The sequence below is a fragment of the Gopherus evgoodei genome, chromosome 10, assembly GCF_007399415.2.
Source record: "Gopherus evgoodei ecotype Sinaloan lineage chromosome 10, rGopEvg1_v1.p, whole genome shotgun sequence".
Classification (NCBI taxonomy): domain Eukaryota; kingdom Metazoa; phylum Chordata; order Testudines; family Testudinidae; genus Gopherus; species Gopherus evgoodei.
The window spans coordinates 76,159,259-76,180,437 of NC_044331.1; the positions used below are offsets into that span (position 1 = coordinate 76,159,259).

General features: G+C 41.1%; 1 protein-coding gene across 1 annotated transcript in view; it reads left to right on the forward strand.

Annotated features, from left to right (window-relative positions):
• The window catches only part of SDK1 (sidekick cell adhesion molecule 1), a 657,393-nt gene that overhangs the window by 487,105 nt on the left and 149,109 nt on the right, over positions 1-21,179 (forward strand). Inside the window, 3 exon segments of the mRNA XM_030578466.1 lie at positions 6,943-7,079; positions 17,818-17,965; positions 18,843-18,983. Coding sequence (XP_030434326.1) covers positions 6,943-7,079; positions 17,818-17,965; positions 18,843-18,983 — 426 coding nt within the window.

Below are 21,179 nucleotides of genomic sequence, written 5' to 3' on the forward strand. Positions count from 1 at the left end.
TGTTTGTTTGACTCAGTTTTCCCATCTGTAAAAGGGGAATGTTACATAACCATAGTAGACCTCCCTCTGAATGCTCACCAGGTTGCTTTGTTTGGCCTCCACCTCAAAGGACTCCCTGTGCTTTAGCTTCCCTTGATCTGAGTAGGCTGCAGCCCTGTTTCTTTCTTTGGTGTCCTTGGCACATTTCCTACGCACAGGAGCTCTGTCCATTACCCCTTATAGAAATGGGACCATGAGGCCTACCTGCTCTATGCACCAGGACCAAGTCTAACCTCCCATATTTCCTAATAGTATAAGCACATCTTCTCCCAGAATTCCACCCTTGTGGGCACTCTGGAGTTACAGTTCACCTCTTCAAGGACACATGATGAGTTCAGCACATAACATACAGACTTTGCAAAGATTTCTAAATACAATTATTCCTTGCTTTAGCTAGCACAAGAAATAATATAGTTCTAGACAAAACAATAAAACACATGCTTCCCTGCTTCAGCTCTCTGATTACTGTTTTGCATTCTCTGAGCACAGACCAAAATCATCTAAGATTCACCCTACTTTCTGCACGTCTTCTCCTCCTAATCATGAAGTGTGTCTCTCTCTCCTGTCAGAATGTTTCCTTCTCCTCACTTCCAAAATGGCTAGTGAGAGATCCTGCCTTTTATAACCTCCCATCCCCTTTGTCAGATGACCCTCTGCTCAGCCTTATCAGATGATCAGAGTACCTCATCAGGTGATCCCTTGCTTAGTAACTTCTCCCCTGGAATTCAGACCGGAAAACTGGTGTGCCCTGGGTAGTAGCCAACTCTTTGTCCAACGGTGTGCCATTTGAATGAATGATTGTCAAAGTTAAATGTCCTTCTGTTATTAGCCTTGTGCCAGGTGCATGAATTTCTCCTTTTGCAAATTTTGGATTTTAGCTCAATATGGAGACAAAAGATAGCAGACAAGACAACCAAGTTCCACATTCAGAGTGGATTTTGAAGTCTGGTACAGATATACAGAAAATCCCTAATATCAACCACAATTCATAAGCTGCACGTTGACAGATTCCCTGAATCATCACAAGGAATAAAAAAGCGTCCTTCTCCATTCCTTTGTCTGTCTTGTCTATTTAGAATATAAGCTCTTTTAGATAGGAGCTATGTGAATATGTGGTGCCTAGCATAATTGGTCCCCTACTGTGATACAAATAATAGATAACATTAATTAGTGCAGACAGTCTGATTTGACTCTGGCCAAACTTGTAATTTCTCAATACAGCCATGATATAGCCTTTCAAGAAGGCACACTCACCTGACAGTCTGTTCTCTGTAGGGAGCACACTAATCATTCCTGTGTTGGAAGTTGGGTGAAACAAATGGGAAAGCTCTGAACAGAAGACAGGCTCTTCATTTAATGTGTTAGAAACATTTATGACAATGCCATCAAGGCTGTGTGTTTTGTTAGATTTCCTACCTTGACTTCCTGGCAAGTTGTTGGATCCATCAGCTGAGTTCCAGATTTAACTGGTGTATGGTGGATCTGACTTAGGAAATCATTCATGAGTTAGGAGCAAAGCTTTTTTATAAATTAACAAGAAGGCTTGTTTAATTTCAGTCAATATCTCTAATTACTTGCTCTTGGGCCATTCTTCTTAGAAATCTTTCCAACAGCATGGTTTTTAGTTTAGTTTAGAAATCTTTCCAACAGCATGGTTTATGGTTTAGTTCCCATAGCAAGTAGTTTTCTTCTAACTAATTTTATAAGACACAATGTGTGTTTGCTGTGTAAAATTTTTCAGTTGCCCTCTGGCAGTTATGAACAGACTCAAAATATTACAGTATTTGTTTCTAACATGTATCATCTGCAACTCTCTAACATTCTCTAGCCCTATCACCATGACTGCACATTCATTCTTGTTTACATAGCTTCTATTTTAATTGCTTTGTCAGAGTCCCATCAGATGACCTCAGTGGCTCTCTCATTAACCTCAGACATGACAGTACAAGGCAGATACAAAACTATATCAGCATAGAAAGTCATCTTGCGGAAGTTATGGAGAAAAGTGATCACACTTGACTCCTTAGCATGAGAGGTGCATGATCTGAGCTCATGATATTTCTTATGTGAGATCTTCATATATTTCTATTCGTAGCTTAGGAGAGTGAGAAAAAAATCAGTTCTTGAATTAGACTGATGACAACTGTCCTGGGAAAGTTCCATGCCTCACACATCATCATCCCAAGTCTCGCTCTCTTCCTTGGTTTGTTAGAGGCAGAATAGTCCTAGGTGGAAGTTCCTCTCAATCTAAAACACAGTTAAAATTATCATGCAACACACATGACTTTCAGTATGTTTAAACAGCAAGGGAAAGCAATTTCTTAGAAAAGAAAAAAGTGGCACTCTCTTTGGGGGCATGAATATTCATGACAGTGATGGAGGATTCATTTATCATTGCCTTGCATGCTCTCCTCCTCCTTTGCCACCATCTCTTATGTACATACAAAGTGTAAGTGTTTTATAAAGTGGGGAATTAATATTTGTTAATCGCCACTTTTGTGCATTTGAGAGAGAGCAATACACTTCCCCACTCCAATTTCTTTTTAATTTTAAATGTTCATTTCTGGTCAGGTGTGTTTCTTACACACATTCCGTATCCGCCTCCAGGGGCTTAAATCTGTGCACACCATCTGTTGCTAGACAAGGTAGATCCTTAAGATTAAAGGAAATTATACTAGTGGTGCTAGGTATATTGCATGAAAGTTACAGTTCATGGTGTTAGTGCTCTCTGGGAACAGAGCACACCTCCCATTTCCTTCATGCTGCTAACTAATTGTCCTGCATTTAGCATTAGGTGTGAATCTGACAGAATAATCAACTAAACCAAATCCTAAGCAAAAACATGTGTAAACTCAGCTTATGCTTAAAAAGAACATTAGCTCACGTATCACTACTCCAACAAGTCTCTTGACTGCTCCTTAATGGGTCTCTAGACAAGCTTGACAGTCTCCTTTTCAACTGTCAGAAAGCGATTTTAGGTCTCTGGACAAGTTTCAGCACAGAACTGAGAGTGAAAAAGGATATGTCCAGTTTCCTCTGTAAAATCATTCAGTACGTACCCTAAAGGAAAATGCTATCCTGCAAACTCTTCCCCAGTAATATAGCTTCTTATATCTCCAAATGAACTCAAATACAACTTCCTACATTTACAAGAAAACAGGATTAACCAATCAATATAAATACTGGCAACATCCTTAATATGTTCAAATAATTGTTTATGAAGTGCTTAACTGGGTGGAAATTGTTGCAACCTCACCCCCACTCCCCATAACCACTGCTCCTATGCAATGCCCTGTGCTAGTGTCATCTTCTGGAAGAGACTGTGGCTGCAGCACATCTCGGCCCCATTCCCCAAAGGGCCTTGTGATAGATGGAGGAGGTCTGTGACATCGATGAGCGGCTACACAACCAGCCATTTCACTCTCCTCCCTTCAGCAGGTTCCTTTGCCAGCTTAATTGCAAATGTGATTTCTGAACCAAGGTGCACAGGTTGATCTGGGGTTAGGATGAAATACAGCACAGGACCCTTAATATGGTTTAATGTTTAATTTAAAAATAAATAACTCACTTTCTTCCTCCCACAAGAAATCTGAAATTCAGAGCATGGTTTGCACTGCTCTGATTTAAAGATACGGTCTGCATTGGAATCATTTGTATGTTTAGATGTGCAGGCGAAGGAGTTCGTTGCGCTTTTTAGAGAGCGGTAAATATCCAGCAGTTTAATGAATTAAGAAAATAAATGAGTACATTTGCTAATTCAAGAATGTCAAGTACAATTATGGCTTTTTGCTCTGACCGGCATGGGTCAGCAATAATGGATGTTGAGGAAGAATTTACAGTCAGCTCTGACAGTGGGAGGAGAGGTAGATCAGATGGATGATAACCAGCACTCTCTGTTCTTCTGCTTTCCCTGTCTGGGAGATCTTAGCCCTTAGGGACTGAGATAACAAGAAACAGAACTCAGGTTTATAAAATACAAAACAGGGATAGCCATTATATGTGTTGTAGATCAGCATTCAATGAATGCAGCAGAATTTGGTTTCTGCACCTCATTGTATAGTCTCTGTCACTTTCAGCCAATGAATCCAAATGAAGTATTTGTCATGGCACATGTATTTTTAGGAATTGCACTTCTTAATTGAGGTTGTGGGTTTTTTTTTATAATGTTTCATTTCCCATTTCCATGGAGTTTCTGTAGGCATTTTGACTACATTTTCTGCTTGGATACTTCCAAAAATTCCTTTTATATGAGGGAAAGATTTCACTAATGACAGTTAAAAGCTTTCATCCACTGCTAATCAAGCTGTTTTGTAGCCTAAAAATACATATGCTAATTCTGATTACTAACTCTGTTTGGATGGTGTCAATGAATATGAAAAATTCCATGTTAAATAATGTCTCCCATGTGTTTTACTTTTTATATGTTTTACTTCTGTGCATTGCTAGGATATCCTTGGGTTTTTTAAAACAAGAAAAAGAAAAAAAAATGTATTAACCAAGTTGTCTCAATTAAAAAAAAAAGTTTGAATTTGGCTTTTTCCACAGTAAGTTCCAGTTCCATTCGCTGTTGCACTGTCAGCCATAGGAATCTCAGCATAAATTACATTTTAGAAACAGGACAAAAATGTGAATAATTTAGAGATCTATTTTATTTATTTATTTTCCAGTGGCTACTGGTACATATACAACTTTCGAACTGCACGGTCTCAGGGCGTGGGTTTAGATTCATTAGGAACTGGGGAAACTTTAGGGAAAGGAGGAGCCTATATAGGATGGATTGGCTCCACCTAAACCAAAATGGAACCAAATTGCTGCCACTTAAAATTAAAAAGGTCATAAGGCAGTTTTTAAACTAAGTGCTGGGGGAAAGCCGACAGGTGTGGAGGAGCACAGGGTTCGGACACAGACGTTCCTTAGGGGAGGATCTATTAGTGGAGATTCACTATGTCCTAGTAAGGAGGAGAGGGTAGAAGATGATAAAATACAGGTAGGATCTGATGAGAAACAGTTAACTGAAAAAAATCCCATTCAATTACATCATGTAATGGCAGACAGCTAAAAAGAGACAAGTTTTTAAAGTGCTTATATATCAGTGCTAGAAGTCTAAATAATAAGATGCTTGTACCAGAGAACCAAAGAAGTGCCACCATGGCTAAACAGCAAAGTAAAAGGAGCAGCGAGAGGCAAACAGGCATCCTTTTAAAAGTGGAAGTTAAATCCTAGTGAGGAAAATAGAAAGGCGCATGAACTCTGGCAAATGAAGTGTAAAAATATAATTAGGAAGGCCAAAAAAGAATTTGAGGAACAGCTAGCCAAAGACTCCATTTTATTTATTTATTTATTGGCTATAAATTTTTGAGTACATCAGAAGCAGGAAGCCTGCTAAACAACCAGTGGGGCCACTGGATGATCGAGATCAGGGCTGGCTTTAGCAAGTGCGGGGCCCGATTCGAATACCCGGCAGCGGTCCAGGTCTTCGGCGGCACTTTGGCAGTGGGTCGTTCACTCGCTCCTGGTCTTCCGCAGCACTGAAGGACCGACACCAAAAAGCCGTCGAAGACCCAGAGCGAGTAAAGGACTCGCCGCCAAAGTGCCTCCAAAGACCCAGACTGCTGCTAGGTGAGTAAAAATTAAAAGGTTAGGCACTCTTCTTTAGAGTGCGGGGCCCTGTTAGGTGCGGGCTCTGGGCCCGATTCGGGAGAATTGGCCTAAAGCCGCTCTGATTGAGATGCTAAAGGAGCACTAAAGGACAATAAGGCCATTGTGGAGAAACTAAATGAATTATTTGCTTCGGTCTTCACGGCTGAGGATGTGACGGAGATTCCCAACCCTGAGTTATTCTTTTTAGGTGACAAATCTGAGGAACTGTCCCAGATTAAGGTATCATTAGAGGAGGTTTTGGAACAAATTGATAAACTAAGCAGTAATAAATCACCAGGACCAGATGGTTTTCACCCAAGAGTTCTGAAGGAACTCAAATGTGAAATTGCAGAACTATTAACTGTAGTCTGTAACCTATCATTTAAATCAGCTTCTGTGCCAAATGACTGGAGGATAGCTAATGTGACGCCAATTTTTTAAAAGGGCTCCAGAGGTGATCCCAGCAATTACAGGCCAGTCAGCCTGACTTCAGTACCTGGCAAACTGGTTCAAATTATAGTAAAGAACGAAATTGTCAGACACCTAGATGAACATAATTTGTTGGGGAAGAGTAAACATGTTTTTTGTTAAGGGAAAGCTTGCCTCACCAATCTACTAGAATTCTTTGAGGGGGGTCAACAAACATGTGGACTAGGGGGATCCAAGGATATAGTGTATTTGGATTTTCAGAAAGCCTTTGACAAAGGTCTCTCACCAAAGGCTTTTAAACAAAGTAAGCTGTCATGGAATAAGAGGGAAGATCCTCTCATGGATCAATAGCTGGTTAAAAGATAGGAAACAAAGGGTAGGAATGAAAGGTCAGTTTTCAGAATGGAGAGAGATAAATAGTGGTGTTCCCCAGGGGTCTGTACTGGGACTAGTCCTATTCAACATATTCATAAATGATCTGGAAAAAGGGGTAAACAGTGAGGTGGCAATATTTGCAGATGATACAAAACTACTCAAGATAGGATGAGCAGGGATGGTGTCCCTAACTGCTGTTTGCCAGAAGCTGGGAATGGATCACTTGATGATTACAAGTTCTGTTCATTCCCTCTGGGGCACCTGGCATTGGCCACAGTTGGAAGACAGAATACTGAGCTAGATGGACCTTTGGTCTGACCCAGTATGGCCGTTCTTATGTACAAGTCTGATGTTATATGAATGTCTAACCTTCTACAAGCATTAGGTGAAATGAAGTGTAGATTGATTTTTCCGTGGGATTTATCCCTTCATTTTTTCTTTTCTTTTCTTTTTAAATAGAGAGCTGCCTCACTCCCCTCAGAATCTTCTGGCCATCCTGAATTCTTCATACAGCCGCAGCGTGATGCTTTCCTGGGTGCGTCCCTTTGATGGAAACAGCCCTGTTCTCTACTATATAATAGAGTTGTCTGAGAACAGTAAGTGGAGTCAATACATTGCAACCTCTAGTGTTTCTTAACTATTCAGCCTTTGTTTTGGGCTTAGCTTTTACCAGAGCTAGTGACAAAACATTAGTGCTATTTGCATATTCAGAGAGAAGTATGGTTTCTGCACAAGACTGGGAACAAGAACTCTTGAGTTTTAATCTAGATTAACATCACCTCCGAAAGGTTATGAAGAAAAACAGGTAATTAAAGTAATCAGCAAACCCGGACTCCATCCCCAGCTCTGCTGGTGAAGTGCTGTATGATCTCAAGCAAGTCACTTAACCTTTCTATGCCTCAGTTCCCCATCTGTAAAATGGGGATAGCAATACTTTTTCTCTCACCCTCTGTCTGTTTTGTCTATGTATTGGAAAAGGGATTCTCTCTTGCTTGGGGTTCATATGGCTCCTAACATAGTGGGGCCCCAGTCTCAGATGGAGCCATGACAATGTCTAGACACCATGACAATTTTAATAATTATTTTAATGGCTTACCAAAGATGCTGGAAATGGAGGTAACGATGCACTCTGCCTTCAAGACACCCATTCTTAATGCACATGCAGTTTCATATGTTAACTCCTGCTTTCCCTCTTCTGCTATTTTAATACCCTTCTTCTAAGTTGGCGATTGAGACTAGTGCCTAAAAAGATACCTAGCTTCACAGGTTGCAAAGCTGACCATTCTGAACTGTCACTCCTCACAATTCCCTCTTCCTGCCAGGCTGCCACTTCATGGCACTTTGTTTGCAGTGTTATCCAGGGACATAGCTAATTCCTCTTTTAGAATTTGGCTGAGGGGTGAGGTGCACAAAGGACAGTTATTTTGCTCCTCTTTCCCATTGTGGGGATCAGTTACCTTAGCGAGACTTTCTTGTCTCTACTACCCTGAGAATTGGAAAGGCAGGCCCAAAAAATGGATTTCCCATGGCAAAGCAAAAAGCGCTGCCTTTCTACCATCTGGAAGTTAGCTACTGCAAATCTAAAGGTAAATTGTGGTGATTTCAGATCATCTAGTGAATAGCAACTTGTTTTGCTACATGGAGAACCTGGGGTTGGGATCGCTCGTAAGACTCACTTTCTAGGCTGGAGTGTATGGATCTTCAGACTTAAGGTTTCAGAATTGATGATTTTGACATCAACCAGGCAGAGTGCAATTATCCAATCCTAGCACAGCTTTGAAGTGCTACTCATAGCTATTGTCATGGAAGCAACTCCTGAAGATTCTTAATGGCTGATTCGCAGTCTATTTAGTATGGAGCCCCTTAGAACACTCTGGAACAATGTGCAGGTGCAATGTGATGCCTGCTAATTAGGTGGTCAGCCTCCTTCACCAGCTGAAGTTTTGTAGTGGCCTTCAGGTGCAGCCTTGCAGTGTTGCACTCTGGTGGTCTGAAAGGCACCATCAACTAGAAAACACAATAATTCAGCTTATAAAATATGTAAGAAGTTCAGCAAAGGTCTGAGAGAGTTCTGCAGATGTCATGTAACTAATATCTCAGCACTCCACAGGATCCTCTGAACTCTTACACATGGTGAGATAGCACCAATAATTTTTATCTGAAGGCATTTTAATCTACCACTGAGTGAGTCTCATCTGAAATCATAGATATGTGCTTGAGTAAGATAGATAACTGCAAAAAAAACCCCAAACCCCGTGTGTTCTATGAACTGAGTACCTTCTCTTCAGTGAGAATTCTCTCTCTTCCAGGACCATTCTATACTGTACTGTACTTTGAGTTTTCACTGTTTGTTTTATCTACATTGCTTTTATTGTTCTCGCTTCATAATCACTTGTTTACACAGCGCAGAGGGGACTCTGAGTTTCTGAATGTCCGGGCCCTTGTTTCAGTCCTCTCCTTTTATTAATACTCATTTGCTATCAATTCCAAAAGGACCATAAGCAATGTCAGCAGGGAGTTTGGTTTGTATCACTGATTTTAATTAGTGCACAGCTTCACTGTCTCCATTTCATTTCTTTTTTTAAATCTCGGAATGTATTGATTGAGAGTTATTTTCAGCTGATATGTATATGGTTTAGCCTTAGTTGGCACCTATTGATTTCCTGCTTGAAGTAACCTTGGCACCGTGTCTCTTCTGTCTTTTTTCAGCGGTGTTCCTGATCAATGCTGAGTTGTGATACTATATTGTTGACATAGCTTTGTCTCATACATGTTTGTAAACGAATTCTCTCTTCGTTTTTCACGGAACATTTTCTTTACTTTTTTTTCCTGCCTGTTCTTTTTGGGCCACAGATGCCTTTTCATATACAGAAAATATTGGGGATTTTTTGCATACGCTCTCCATGACCTCATTTGCTTGTATCTGTAGCTCTTTTACTATCAGCAGCAGTACAATATGTTAGGTATCCTATTTCCCATTTGTTGTTATATAGATGAAGATTGGTGGGGTTATTACTTTTCGGTTCCCAGTGATGCACAGAAGTCTTCTTTCTTGATTCTGTGCAATTTTAATACATGGATTTCATTTTGCAGTGTTATAGTTGCCAAAATGTGTCCTGGATTTTGCTGATATTTTTTTTGACTGTTGTGGTTTGAATACATTTCTAATAGCTTTAACATCCATTGCATATTTTCAAGTACATACAGTGAGCAAATACATAATAAAGGTATCTGTTATAGAAGACTAGCTGAAGAATGCTCAAAAACGAGTGAAACTTTCAGGGGACTAATTATTAGCTTCACTGAAGAATGGCGTATTGCTCCACCTGGCATGGATTAAAGCTCTTTTCCATTGATATTGATGCAGTAAAAAGATGTAAACAACTGATTTTAATTAAGGGGGGGAAATAGCAGCAGCTTGTATAGATGGATTGCAGGAAAAGCATCCGATTTCATTCACCTTGTTCACCTAATCTTTAAAACAAAGTGTATGTACCTTGCAGGATACAGCAGTTTTCAAACTAATTAGTCACAATAGACCACCACCATGGATGATTTGAGTCATAGGGCCTCGAACATGTTGCATTTGGGGAAAATGTATAACTTGATTCATAAAAATACATTTTCTGGGAGACGGTCCTTAAGCATTCAAACTACATGCATACAAGGGTAAGAACCCACATTCACAATAAACATTCCAAACAAGTGATTGTGTGGCTTACTGTGAATTTGTACTGGCATCATTCTGTATGCCTTCATAACATGGTTATCCACTGCTATGTTGTGCCTAGGAATTCTGTGTTGTATATATCTTTGAAGAGATCCATTCACGTTATTGCCAGGGTGTCAATGTTTGTGGAGTTAATCAAAAGTTACTTCTACATGGTAGCTATCTGAACAAATGTCTATGGAGCTTTGTTGGACACAACTTAGGTGAAAGCCTGTTTCTCTTTTACTGTATTCTTGAATATTTGGGCCTTGAGATATAATAGGATAACCCAGAGCCACTTGATAATGAGGTAAGGACCATATTAAATCCCTGCTCCTAAAAAAAATATGCACACGCTTAACATTAAGTCTGTGTATAGTTCTACTAACTCAGTAGAATTACTCAAATGATTAAAGATAAGTAGTTGCATAAGCCTTTGCAGGATCAGGGCTTAAATATATATGTCTTGAAGGCTATTTGTTATGACCAAGGCTCATTTCTACATAAGGCTTAGAGGATGGTAGTCTGTAAGGCCTTAGAGCAGGGGTGGGCAAACTACAGCTCGTGGGCCAGATCTGGCCTGCCAGCTGTTTTAAGCTGGCCCTCGAGCTCCCACTGGGGAGTGGGGTCTGGGGCCACTCCGTGCAACTCCTGGAAGCCGTGGCATCGCCCTGCTCCGGTGCTCCAGCTGAGGTACAGGGTTGGGATCTGCTCCACATAGCTCCTGGAAGCAGCAGCTTGGCCCCCCCCCTCTGGTTCCTATGCGCTCCCATGGCCCTGTCCGGCACTCCAATGGGAGCTGCAGGGGCAGTGCCTGCAGACAGGGCAGCGTGCAGAGCAGCCTGGCCATGCTTCCACGTAGGAGCTGGAGAAGGGATATGTTGCTGCTTCTGGGAGCTGCTTGAAGTAAGTGCTGCCCGAGCCTCTCCCTGTGTTCCAACTGCCTGCCCCAACCCTGATCCCAGCCTGGAGCACCCTCCTAGACCCCAAACTCCTCATCCTCAGACCCACCCCGGAGCCCTCAACCCCTTCCCCGCACCCCACTCCCCCCCAGCCCAGAGCCCCCTCCTGCACCCTGAACTCCTCACTTCTGGCCCCACCCCAGAGCCCACACCTCCAATTACAGCCCTCATCCCCTTCTACACCCCAACCCCAATTTTTGAGCATTCATGGCCCACTATACAATTTCTACTTCCAGATGTGGCCCTCGGGCCAAAAAGTTTTTCCACCTCTGCCTTAGAGGATGGTGATCTCAGACCAAGTGAAATCCCTAAAATTACATTGGAATAATGGACCCTATTGGATTCCTGCAGACTGTTGGAAGCCTTAAACTTGAATATTTCACATTCTCAAATTGTTATGAACACAAATATATCTGGGGAGACAAGAGAAACTTCATCACTTTTCAGTAGTGCCCGCTATACGATAGCATCTTGGAAAGGGGAGGCATCGGAAATATATTCCAGAGCTATGGAAATCAGCTTTCTGCTAAGAAAACAATGGTTCTATATCAATAAAAAGGAAAGAATAGGACATCCATCTTGAGTTAGGAAGTCTTTCAACTCAATTGATATCCCCTAAGAATAGCAGGCAGACTTCAAATGTGTAGAAGAAATTCCTCTTGGTGAGTCACTTGTCTTAGGAAGGAATGTCACTGGTATCAAATAAGAGCCGCCAAAACAGAAATTCTTTGACAATCAAAACAGAAGTTCTTTACCATTTGATTTCTTGACCTGTCAAGTATAGAGTCACTTTCTTATTTTCATGGAATTTAATTTGAAAAAAGATAAGACAGCACTAATTTAAAATAGCCAGCATGTTTGAGCAGTTTGACAACTAAATGAGAAACTTTTTCAGCCAACAGCAATGAAATTGGAAGACCAAGTGAGCGGAACCCAGAGTATGTTCTGGACAGCTTGAGTTAAATGAAAGATTAGCACTGTCTGCTCAGTATAATGGAGGTTTATTTAATAGATTGACCTGGCAAGTCTTTTGTCATTGTAGAACTTCTCCAAGCTTTCTGGGTCAGGAGACTGACAGTAATCCCTGAAGGAAGGGAAAGTGGGTGTTGAAATTTTTATTGAAGGTTTCCTATGTCAAAATTGTTCTTCTATATGATGAAACAAGTTTCTTTGTAATTCTGTTTTGGTTGTGAATTTAAGCTGGAAGAGCAGCCTTTCAAAGGGTTTAGTTTATTGATTGTCAAGAGAAGCCTTGCTATTTAAATTTTAAAGATACTCTGCAGACCTGCTATATCCGCTGCTCCATGAGCAAGCAAATCCTCCCCAAACCACTTTTCCTGTACAAATCAGAGTGCCCAGGAGATGAATAGGGTTCGTTTATATTAGTTTTCAGTTTAATCTCTCTTCCTGCCAGATCTTTTATCTTCCACCAGGAGAGGAAAAGGAATAAATAAAGTATTCTACAGATGCAGTATATAAACAGAGCAGAGCCCCAAGGTGCTGAGGAGATTAATAGGCCCCGTTGTTGAATCAAACTGTTCACTAGATCGAACTGTTTGGGTTAAGCATTCTCCAGTGGTGTTTACACTAGCAGTAAACAAATGAAACTGAATTGTTCCAGGAAACGGACCAGTGCGGATTAGCTCATTTAAGGGCATTCAGCATTCTTGTTTGTGCGTGCTTTTCCATTGTCTTGATTAAGTGGCTTCAGGGAGCTTACTAAAGTCAGCTGTACCTTAACGCCTGCTTCCCATTAATTTTCATTGTGCACTTGGGTGTAGTGAGGTGAACAGTTGTTTGGCCACGGTCATAGGAGAAGTTCTATGAAAAGCAAAGTAAAGAGTGCAAAGAGAAAACTTAGCTTATGTTTTTCATAGTAAATATGAGTAAGCATATTCTCATAATGTAGATTGCTGTCAAGCTCTTGTAGTCAAGATCACTGTTAGCAAGCCTTTACCAAACAAACACCACCTGCTGTGAAATCTACTGTTCTGCAAGTATCTATCCAGAATTCCTACTACTTGCTGTGTCAGGAATCACATTAAGATGACTTTGCTGTCAGAAAGCTATTACTATAATAAATATATTTTGAATAATTAAAAAATGCAGCCTTTGTAGCCCAACTGGCATCAAGCCTGAGAGGGTTTTAACTTGTTAAAGAACCAGCCAGCAAAGCACTGAATTAGTGATTTGTATGTTGGTGACATTTAACACATTTGTGACATCTCATCTTCATTTGCAGGCAGTGTATGGCTTCATCTAGGTGATCTGTTAGGGACTGCAGTGCAGTTCTGAACCATATGCACAGATATGTTGCCAAAATCTCTGGTTAGTTCCTCAGTTGTTTTCAGAAATGTTTGTAATTTTAAGCGTGGAATGTGAAAACAGCTGGTATTATTAAAAACTGAACAAGTCTTTAAATTTGCTGACAAGAACCAAATGTCACCTCTTCTTGACTTTCCCAGTCATGACTTGGGGGAGAATATATGACACCATGCTATGTAATAGAATGCTAAACAGTATATATGTTCAGCCACTAGGTGGCACTGTAACACATTATTTAAGCTACCCTCAGCCATATCTGGCAGAGTGTTAAAGGAACTTTTAGTGAACAGCTGGTATGTCCCTCTGAGAAGAAAGCTCTGTGGCCTCTTCATATCTAATACAGAAGCATGACCTGCTAGTAGCAGCCCTGCAACCTACCATGTACAGGAAATACATGATGTGGTGTCAGAAGTAAACTAGTGCTAGAGGAAAACAGAAACAGAAGGAACAAAAGCAACAGAGGTTGCAGACGGGAAAAAAGCAACAAAGGATCTCATCAACATGCCACTCTTCAATGCCTCAGAGTTTCAGCTTTGACAAACTTTCACAATGGACAGACGAGAAGCAGAATTTTGCATGATGATCAGTTGCTACAAAACTCTATAAGGAAAATGAAGAATTTATGCTATTGGGAAGCAGGAAGAGCATATCTTTAAATCCTTTGCCTTTACTGAAGACCATCACAAAGATGATTATGAAGCATTCTGGCTATATTTGATGCATATTTTGTCTCAGAAACAAGTGGTTTATGAAGGAGCATGTTTTCATCAAGAGATTTCAAGGACCAGGGGAAAATGTTGAATATTTTTAGGTGCTCTGCATGCATTGGCTGAAAACTGATTTTGGAACTGCAAAACATGAAAATATCAGAGACAGGCTTGTTAGTGGGTTAAAAGATAAAAAATTGTCACAGCGGGTGCTATTTAAAATAGACTTAACTGTACACACAGCTATTCAAATAGCAAAGCTGTCTGAGCTGCTGAGACAGCAAAACCAAGAGCAACTTATCAAACTTGAAAAATAATAAACTATCTTGGATGCTGTTAACAGATGCAGCAGGATTGCTACAAGTCATTACCATAAGAACCCTGAGGCAAGGGAAAAGAACCCCCAGGTTATGAGGGACATATTCTAGTCAAACGCCAAAGCCTTTCATCCAAAATGCATAAAATGTGGAAAGTCATATCCCATGAGATGAGGCATGTCCAGCTAAAGGTGCAAGGTGTAATAAATGTGCAAAATATGGATATTTAGCAGCTGTTTGCCACACTAAAACAATCAAGGAGCTTCATATTACAAACAATGAAGAGCCATTATTTCTGTGGATCTATCATGTGTGATGACTAAAGCTAAGATTTTTGTCATAGATATGACATTGACAGGTCACAGGCAATAAAGAAGAATTCATGGAAGCCAGTGACCTGTCCATGACTTTTACTAAATATATCCATGACAAAATGGGGAGTTCAGCTGTGGGGTCCCCACATGGCCCTACAGTGGCTAGACAGCTGCGGGGACCTGCTCCAAGCTCCAGGGCCCCCCTTCCAGCTGTGGTGGGCTCGGAGTTTGAGGGGGGCGGGGTTTGGACCCTGTACCTCCAAGCTGTTGCAGGTTGAAGACAGAGGTCTGGAAGTCAGATTTTGTGACTTCCGCCACCTCTGAAAAAATCGTAGCTTTAGTGATGACAGAGAGCCTGTTTAGAGAGTGAAACGTAATATTCATGGAAAGACTTTAAAATTGACTCAAGAGCAGATGTCAGAGTTATCTCTGAAGGGACTTACAATAACCTTCAACCCCACCCCACCCTCACCCCTGGAGCTGAAGTTACCTGACAGTTCTGACTTGTCCTGGAGGTATTTTGAATTGCATGGTCAGTTCACCACAGAAACAATATCTTTACATTCAGAGTGCATGTGATCAAAGACTAGAGTTACCATATTTCAGATTCTCAAAAAGAGGACATTGCCGGAAGGGAGGGATGGCATAGGGGGTACAGTTGGAGGTGCTAGAGGGAGAACCTGTGATGGGGGTCCTCACAGGTGTTGCTTCCTATCATGGTGTGAGGGCAGGTGGTGCAAGCAGTGACAGTTGTCAGTCAGCACCTCCCTGTGGGACCTCCTCCCCAGGGCTTGGAGTTGGGACCTGGGTGGGTGAGATTCAGCTGTGGCTTTTGGGAGAATCGACCAATCAGCTCCAAGTGGAGGGGAGCGACCAGTTAGGAAGTGGACCAATCAGGGCTCTTTCTGAGCAGCCGCTTGTCTGCTCTGCAAAAACCCCAGACATTTCCTGATATTTGAAAAGTCACCTGAACAGAGAGAGGCTCAAGAAGAGGCTGCGTCCAGGAAAACTCAGACATATGGTAACCCTGTCAAAGACCAACAACCTTCTTAGCCATGATGGCCCTAGTGCAAAAGGTGGAAGAACTCGACAGAGGAGTTTGAAGATATTGGACTTTTGAAAGGAGATCCAGTACAAATAAACTTGAGAGACAATGCTGAACAATGTAGTGTAGAAACACCTCTACCAGACAGACTTTGGAAGAGACTAGCTCCAGATTTATGCTAATTCAGAAGACATCATTACCTCATCGTACTGGCCTGTTTTCCAAATGCATAGAAATAATTAACTTGAAAGACAAAGCGTGATGCAGTGTTATTAAGCTCAAGTGTACTTTTGCTCACTTTGGTATTCCAGAACAACTAGTGACACAGTGGACTACAATTCAGCGCAGCAGAATTTAAGTCATTCCAAACTAAATATGATTGATCATATTACTAACAGCCCACATTACTCACAAGTGAATGGAGAGACAGAGAGTGGTAAAAACAGTCAAGAAAATCCTACTGCTGGAAGAGCCATTTCTTGTTCCGAGTTACAGATAACAGCAAGAGCAGCTACTGGTTCTAGTTCTACATCACTTCTGCTGGGAAGACCACTCAGCACTGCTGTTCCAACTTGAGAGAGTCTTTTCCAAATGGCCAGACATGAAGAGAGTTGCAAATTGGATAAAAAGGAGGGAAAAAAAGATTATGAACTCTTTTACAACAGTGTCAACTCAGAACTGCCACGTCTAGAATCTGGTGACTGAGTTCATGTCAAATCGGAAAGAAAAACTTCAACTATCATAAAGAAAAAGAATTTGGTGTTCAGAACATGTGATGGAAGCCAACAGTGGAGAGTTCAACAGAAACTGTCAACATCTACAGTTTGTTCAGAACTCAACAATTAGAAAATTCTACAGATGGCAGACATAGAACAAGATGATGATGAGTCAAAGATTCCAAACTGAACATAGCCAATGGTTGCAGCAAATGGACAGCCAGATAACTAAATTGCTATGCATTCAGATCATGTAATTAGAAAACCAGTATGATTCAGTGACACCTAACAGATTAATGTCTTCTGAACTTCAAATCATGATCGTGTGCATTTTATAAATGGCAGGAATGTAGAATTTAAGGGGGAGATATAATGGAATGCTAATCTGTATTGTACTAATCTATCACTAGGTGGCACAGTGTATACCATACTTTATTTAAACTAATCTCAGCCACATCTATTCGCTATAAAGAAGGAACTCTATGGCCACTTCATATCTGGTACAGAAGTGTGACCTGCTAGTAGCAGCCCTGCAACCTACTGTGTACAAGAAATCTGACATGCTAAAGTGAAAAGATGACAGAATATTTAATTTCCAACATATTTCATTTTTCACCTCTCTGAAACTTGGGAATGTAATTCAGATAGCAGAGAAGCTCAGAGTGTGAAGTATGTGAACTGACAGTGGAGGTTTTACACTACTGCTGAAGCAGTTTATTCCAAGGAGCCAACCTAAGAAATTATTAGACTGAATATAAGACAATACATCTGTAGAAAACATCCAGGCATGTAGAAGCCTTCCCAGATCTTGCAGCGAAGAGCTAATTTGGCTGACAGAGTCACTCTTCCACACCTGCTAGAAAGCTGGGTAGAAAAATGTTGCAGACTAGCTGCGAATTTCATTACCGCCCTTCAGTCAGAGACACTCATAGGTGTGGTGTGTAATGGACTGCTAAACAGATGGGTCGCGAAATACACAGCCTATCTGTCTTTATTATGCTCATTTCCTTTTATTAAAATGTTAATGAATACAGTTTTTAGTTATTACAGTGACAAGTGTAGCATCCCTTTCCAGTAGACAGATGTGCAATCTTCCTAATCGTGGGGGTAGATAGGAAGGTTTCTTTGGTTCTTCTGAGGAAAGAAGTTAAAGGAAGCATATTGCAGTCATAGATATTCACTTTAAGGGCTTCTAACAAGCACCTCAATATTATTAACGTTTGTGTGTTCCTCCACCAGACTCTCCCTGGAAAGTGCATCTATCAAATGTTAACCCTAAGATGACCAGTATCACTGTGAGTGGATTAACTCCAGCCCGTACCTACCAATTTAGGATGTGCGCTGTTAACCAGGTGGGCAAGGGCCAGTATAGCACTGAGACCAGCAGGTAAAGTAAAAGTAGATCCCTATGTAAAATGCACAGCATGTGAAGTAATCCCTAATCTGTCAGTTGTTCAGAATTGTTAAAATGAAGTTACCTTTTGTACCACAGCTTGGGGATGTGGGCAGTCAGCAGACAGCCCTGGTTACATGAAGTGCCTAAGAACTTCGTGCAGTATTTAGCCGTACTGGCAGTTAGCACCAGCACCACATTCTGCATGCATTGGGGACAGAGGTGCATCCCTCTTTGCAGAGTAACAATCAAACAGGATCATAGAAGGAGATGAAGTGAATGCATGTAGGGCCAACATATTTTTTCCTGCTGTTTAAGACTCAGTGATTAACTCTGGACTGGGCAGAGCACTCACCCAGTCACAGCATGTCACTTCTATAATTGCTTCAGTTATAGCATAAAAGAATGGCTTCATCAAATTTAGTTTCAGATGCATCCCCCTATCTTTATAAACCAAAGCTTGCTATGAGCATGAATTGTAGAACAGCTGAGGTTTAAATGGCTTTTTCAAAATGTAGATGTTTGATATGAAAAATATTGAAAGAGTCAAAGGAGTCACAGATTCTGATCTGAGCTCTAACTCATTCAGGCTTATAATGTTTTCATGCAGTTGTAGCAGCATGGGAGATTCAGACAGAATGAGGTTACCTCATCTGTCCTCCTTGTTGCTTGCTTAACTGATTTTCTATTATGTTGATTTGTTGCAACTATTTCATGCAAAGTCATCTGTAGTTTGATCAGCATTAAGCTTCTTTCTAATCTTTGGACTTAAGTAAATAAAGCTGGTTCACGTTTAGTGGACACAAAATAAAATGCTAGAGCTTTCTTTTTCTCCCAACGCCCACATCCCATCACATTCTTTTGTGCTTAGATTGATGTTACCTGAAGAACCTCCCAGTGCTCCTCCTAAAAACATAGTAGCGAGTGGACGTACCAATCAGTCTATCATGGTTCAGTGGCAGCCTCCTCCTGAAAGTGAACATAATGGGGTTCTACATGGGTACATCCTAAGGTAAGTGACTTATGCTCTGGCCTAGAGGGATCTTAATATAAAGTCTGGCGTTAAATGTCGTAGTGTGTTAGAGGTGGACATCCTAGCGGTGTGATACAAATAAAAAAGAAAGAATGTTTAAAAGACAATATCTAATTCTGTTCTAATTTATCATTCGATATTATTTGCACAGTGCCATGTGTGCATAGTGCTTTGCGGACAAATAAGACTCCCTACCACAAGGAGCTCATAATTTGTAAGACATGTCACACAAGTGGAACAGTGGCATTCTGGGTTCTGGAGGAACAAGGATACTGCCAATAGAGTAGAGAGGATGTAACAGATCAGGTGAGCCATGGCCAGATCAAGGTTTGGAGTTGAAAATAAATTAAGTAAATAGTCTTTCTGCAGCCCACCTATACTAAATCAACGTAAAGGGACTTCAAATGGGTAACTGAAAACCACTTATTTAATCCGAACTTTCCACTTCTCTATGGAGGGGGTGTGGCTCCTAAAACAGGGTATGATCAGATTTAGAGACTGCCCAGACCACATTCATTTTCTAGTCTCTTTGGGAGTTAGTAACCAGTCCAACTGGACTCAGTGATTGTATGGTTCCTAGGTGGCTCCCTAATTGTCCCTGCAGTGAGAGCAGGCAGCTGTGGCATTCCCTCTGCTCAAGAAGGCCTTGTCTACACTCAGTTTTTTTTCTGGGAAGTCTAAGATTGTACAGCCACTGGTATAGTACCAAGCAAGGTTGGAGCCCCAGTTTAGACGGAATACAGATGTCTGGTGGGATTTTTACTAGTCCTCTAAATCTGCTAAAGGATATGGTGGTAAAAGTGCTAGTGCCCTTTTTGCACTAGTGTTACCACTTAGCTACCATTGATGGAGCTGCTTTGGTGGTATTGCTGAGGGTGGAAATTTCCTGCCAAGTCTAGTGCAGACACAGCTGAAGTATATTAACCATTTCCCTGTCACCCAAGCAGTGAGGTCTGTATGACCAATCAGAGGATACAACAAGGTGGTTTATATAACTCTTGACTATATTCCTGCACCCCAGCCTTCTTACCTGGCAGATTTTCAAATGTCAATTCGTAAAAAAATATTTTTTAAAGTGAAAAGATGTGTACACAACACCATACCGTATTTGGTGAGCTCTCTCTATGGTATGCTTTCTCCACCACTCTTTTTTATTGTCATCTTTTTGTGTGTTATATCCATTTTATAGACTGTCTGCTCCTCTGGGCAGGGATTTGTTTGCAGCAACTATGGTATCATGCACATCTATGGGTTCGTCTATAAATAACAAACGGTAACTGTAGGCAACACTGTTTGCACGCCATCAATCTTGGCCAGTTTACTACATTTCTTGGTGAAAGCCTGTGAATCAAAATTGCAGTATGCCAAAGACTAAAGCTGAAGCTTTGAGTTCAGATGGATTGCTGGGGAAAGCTGCAGGCCCGTAGTCTCTACTGGGCATAGATCTAATGGGGAGCTGGTTGCAGCTCCCTGATTCAGGGCTCTGGTTGTAGTGGAACAGGAGGTGTCCTGCTCTTTGCTTACACTACTGAGGTCCCTAATGGCAGTATAGTGTCCTGTTTGGTGGAACTCAGCTCTGCCCTACTATGTCCCTTCCTCCCCATTTACTTGAGGGTTGGTGAGGGAGGTTATTTTAGAAGATTTCCCCCTACAGAGGAAGATGTCTTCACATGTCTGGTTGGTAAGCAACCTTGGTGGATCAGAGAATCTGTTACCATTTTCTCTGGTGCTGATATACTGTTGAATTAGTGGGATCAAAAGGCATTCTAGTGGGACAGCTAGTCCATTCCTTTGCTTTGTCACAGGGTTGGTTTTGTTATTCCTAAACCAGCCCTAATAGATTGGTAGTTAGTCTGCCCTTAAATACCTCTGGAGATAGCAATTCTGCAGCCTCCCTACCCTTCCTAGCCTGTTCTACTGTCTGACTGTTTCATATAACATGTTGACTAATTTTTAGGTTAAACATTTCCTTCTGCAGCTCATGCAAAATTAGCATAGTTGATCCCTGTCCTCTCTTTAACGTCCCTTTTCATAATAGTAGAGAGTTATCTAGTCCATTGTCATCAGTCTGTACGAGTTTGTTGAAAACATTCTTTAGAGACATTTAAATTATTATGTCTAGGCTCCTGAGTAGGGAAACAAACCATTCAACAGGAATTTAAAATTGTAACAAAA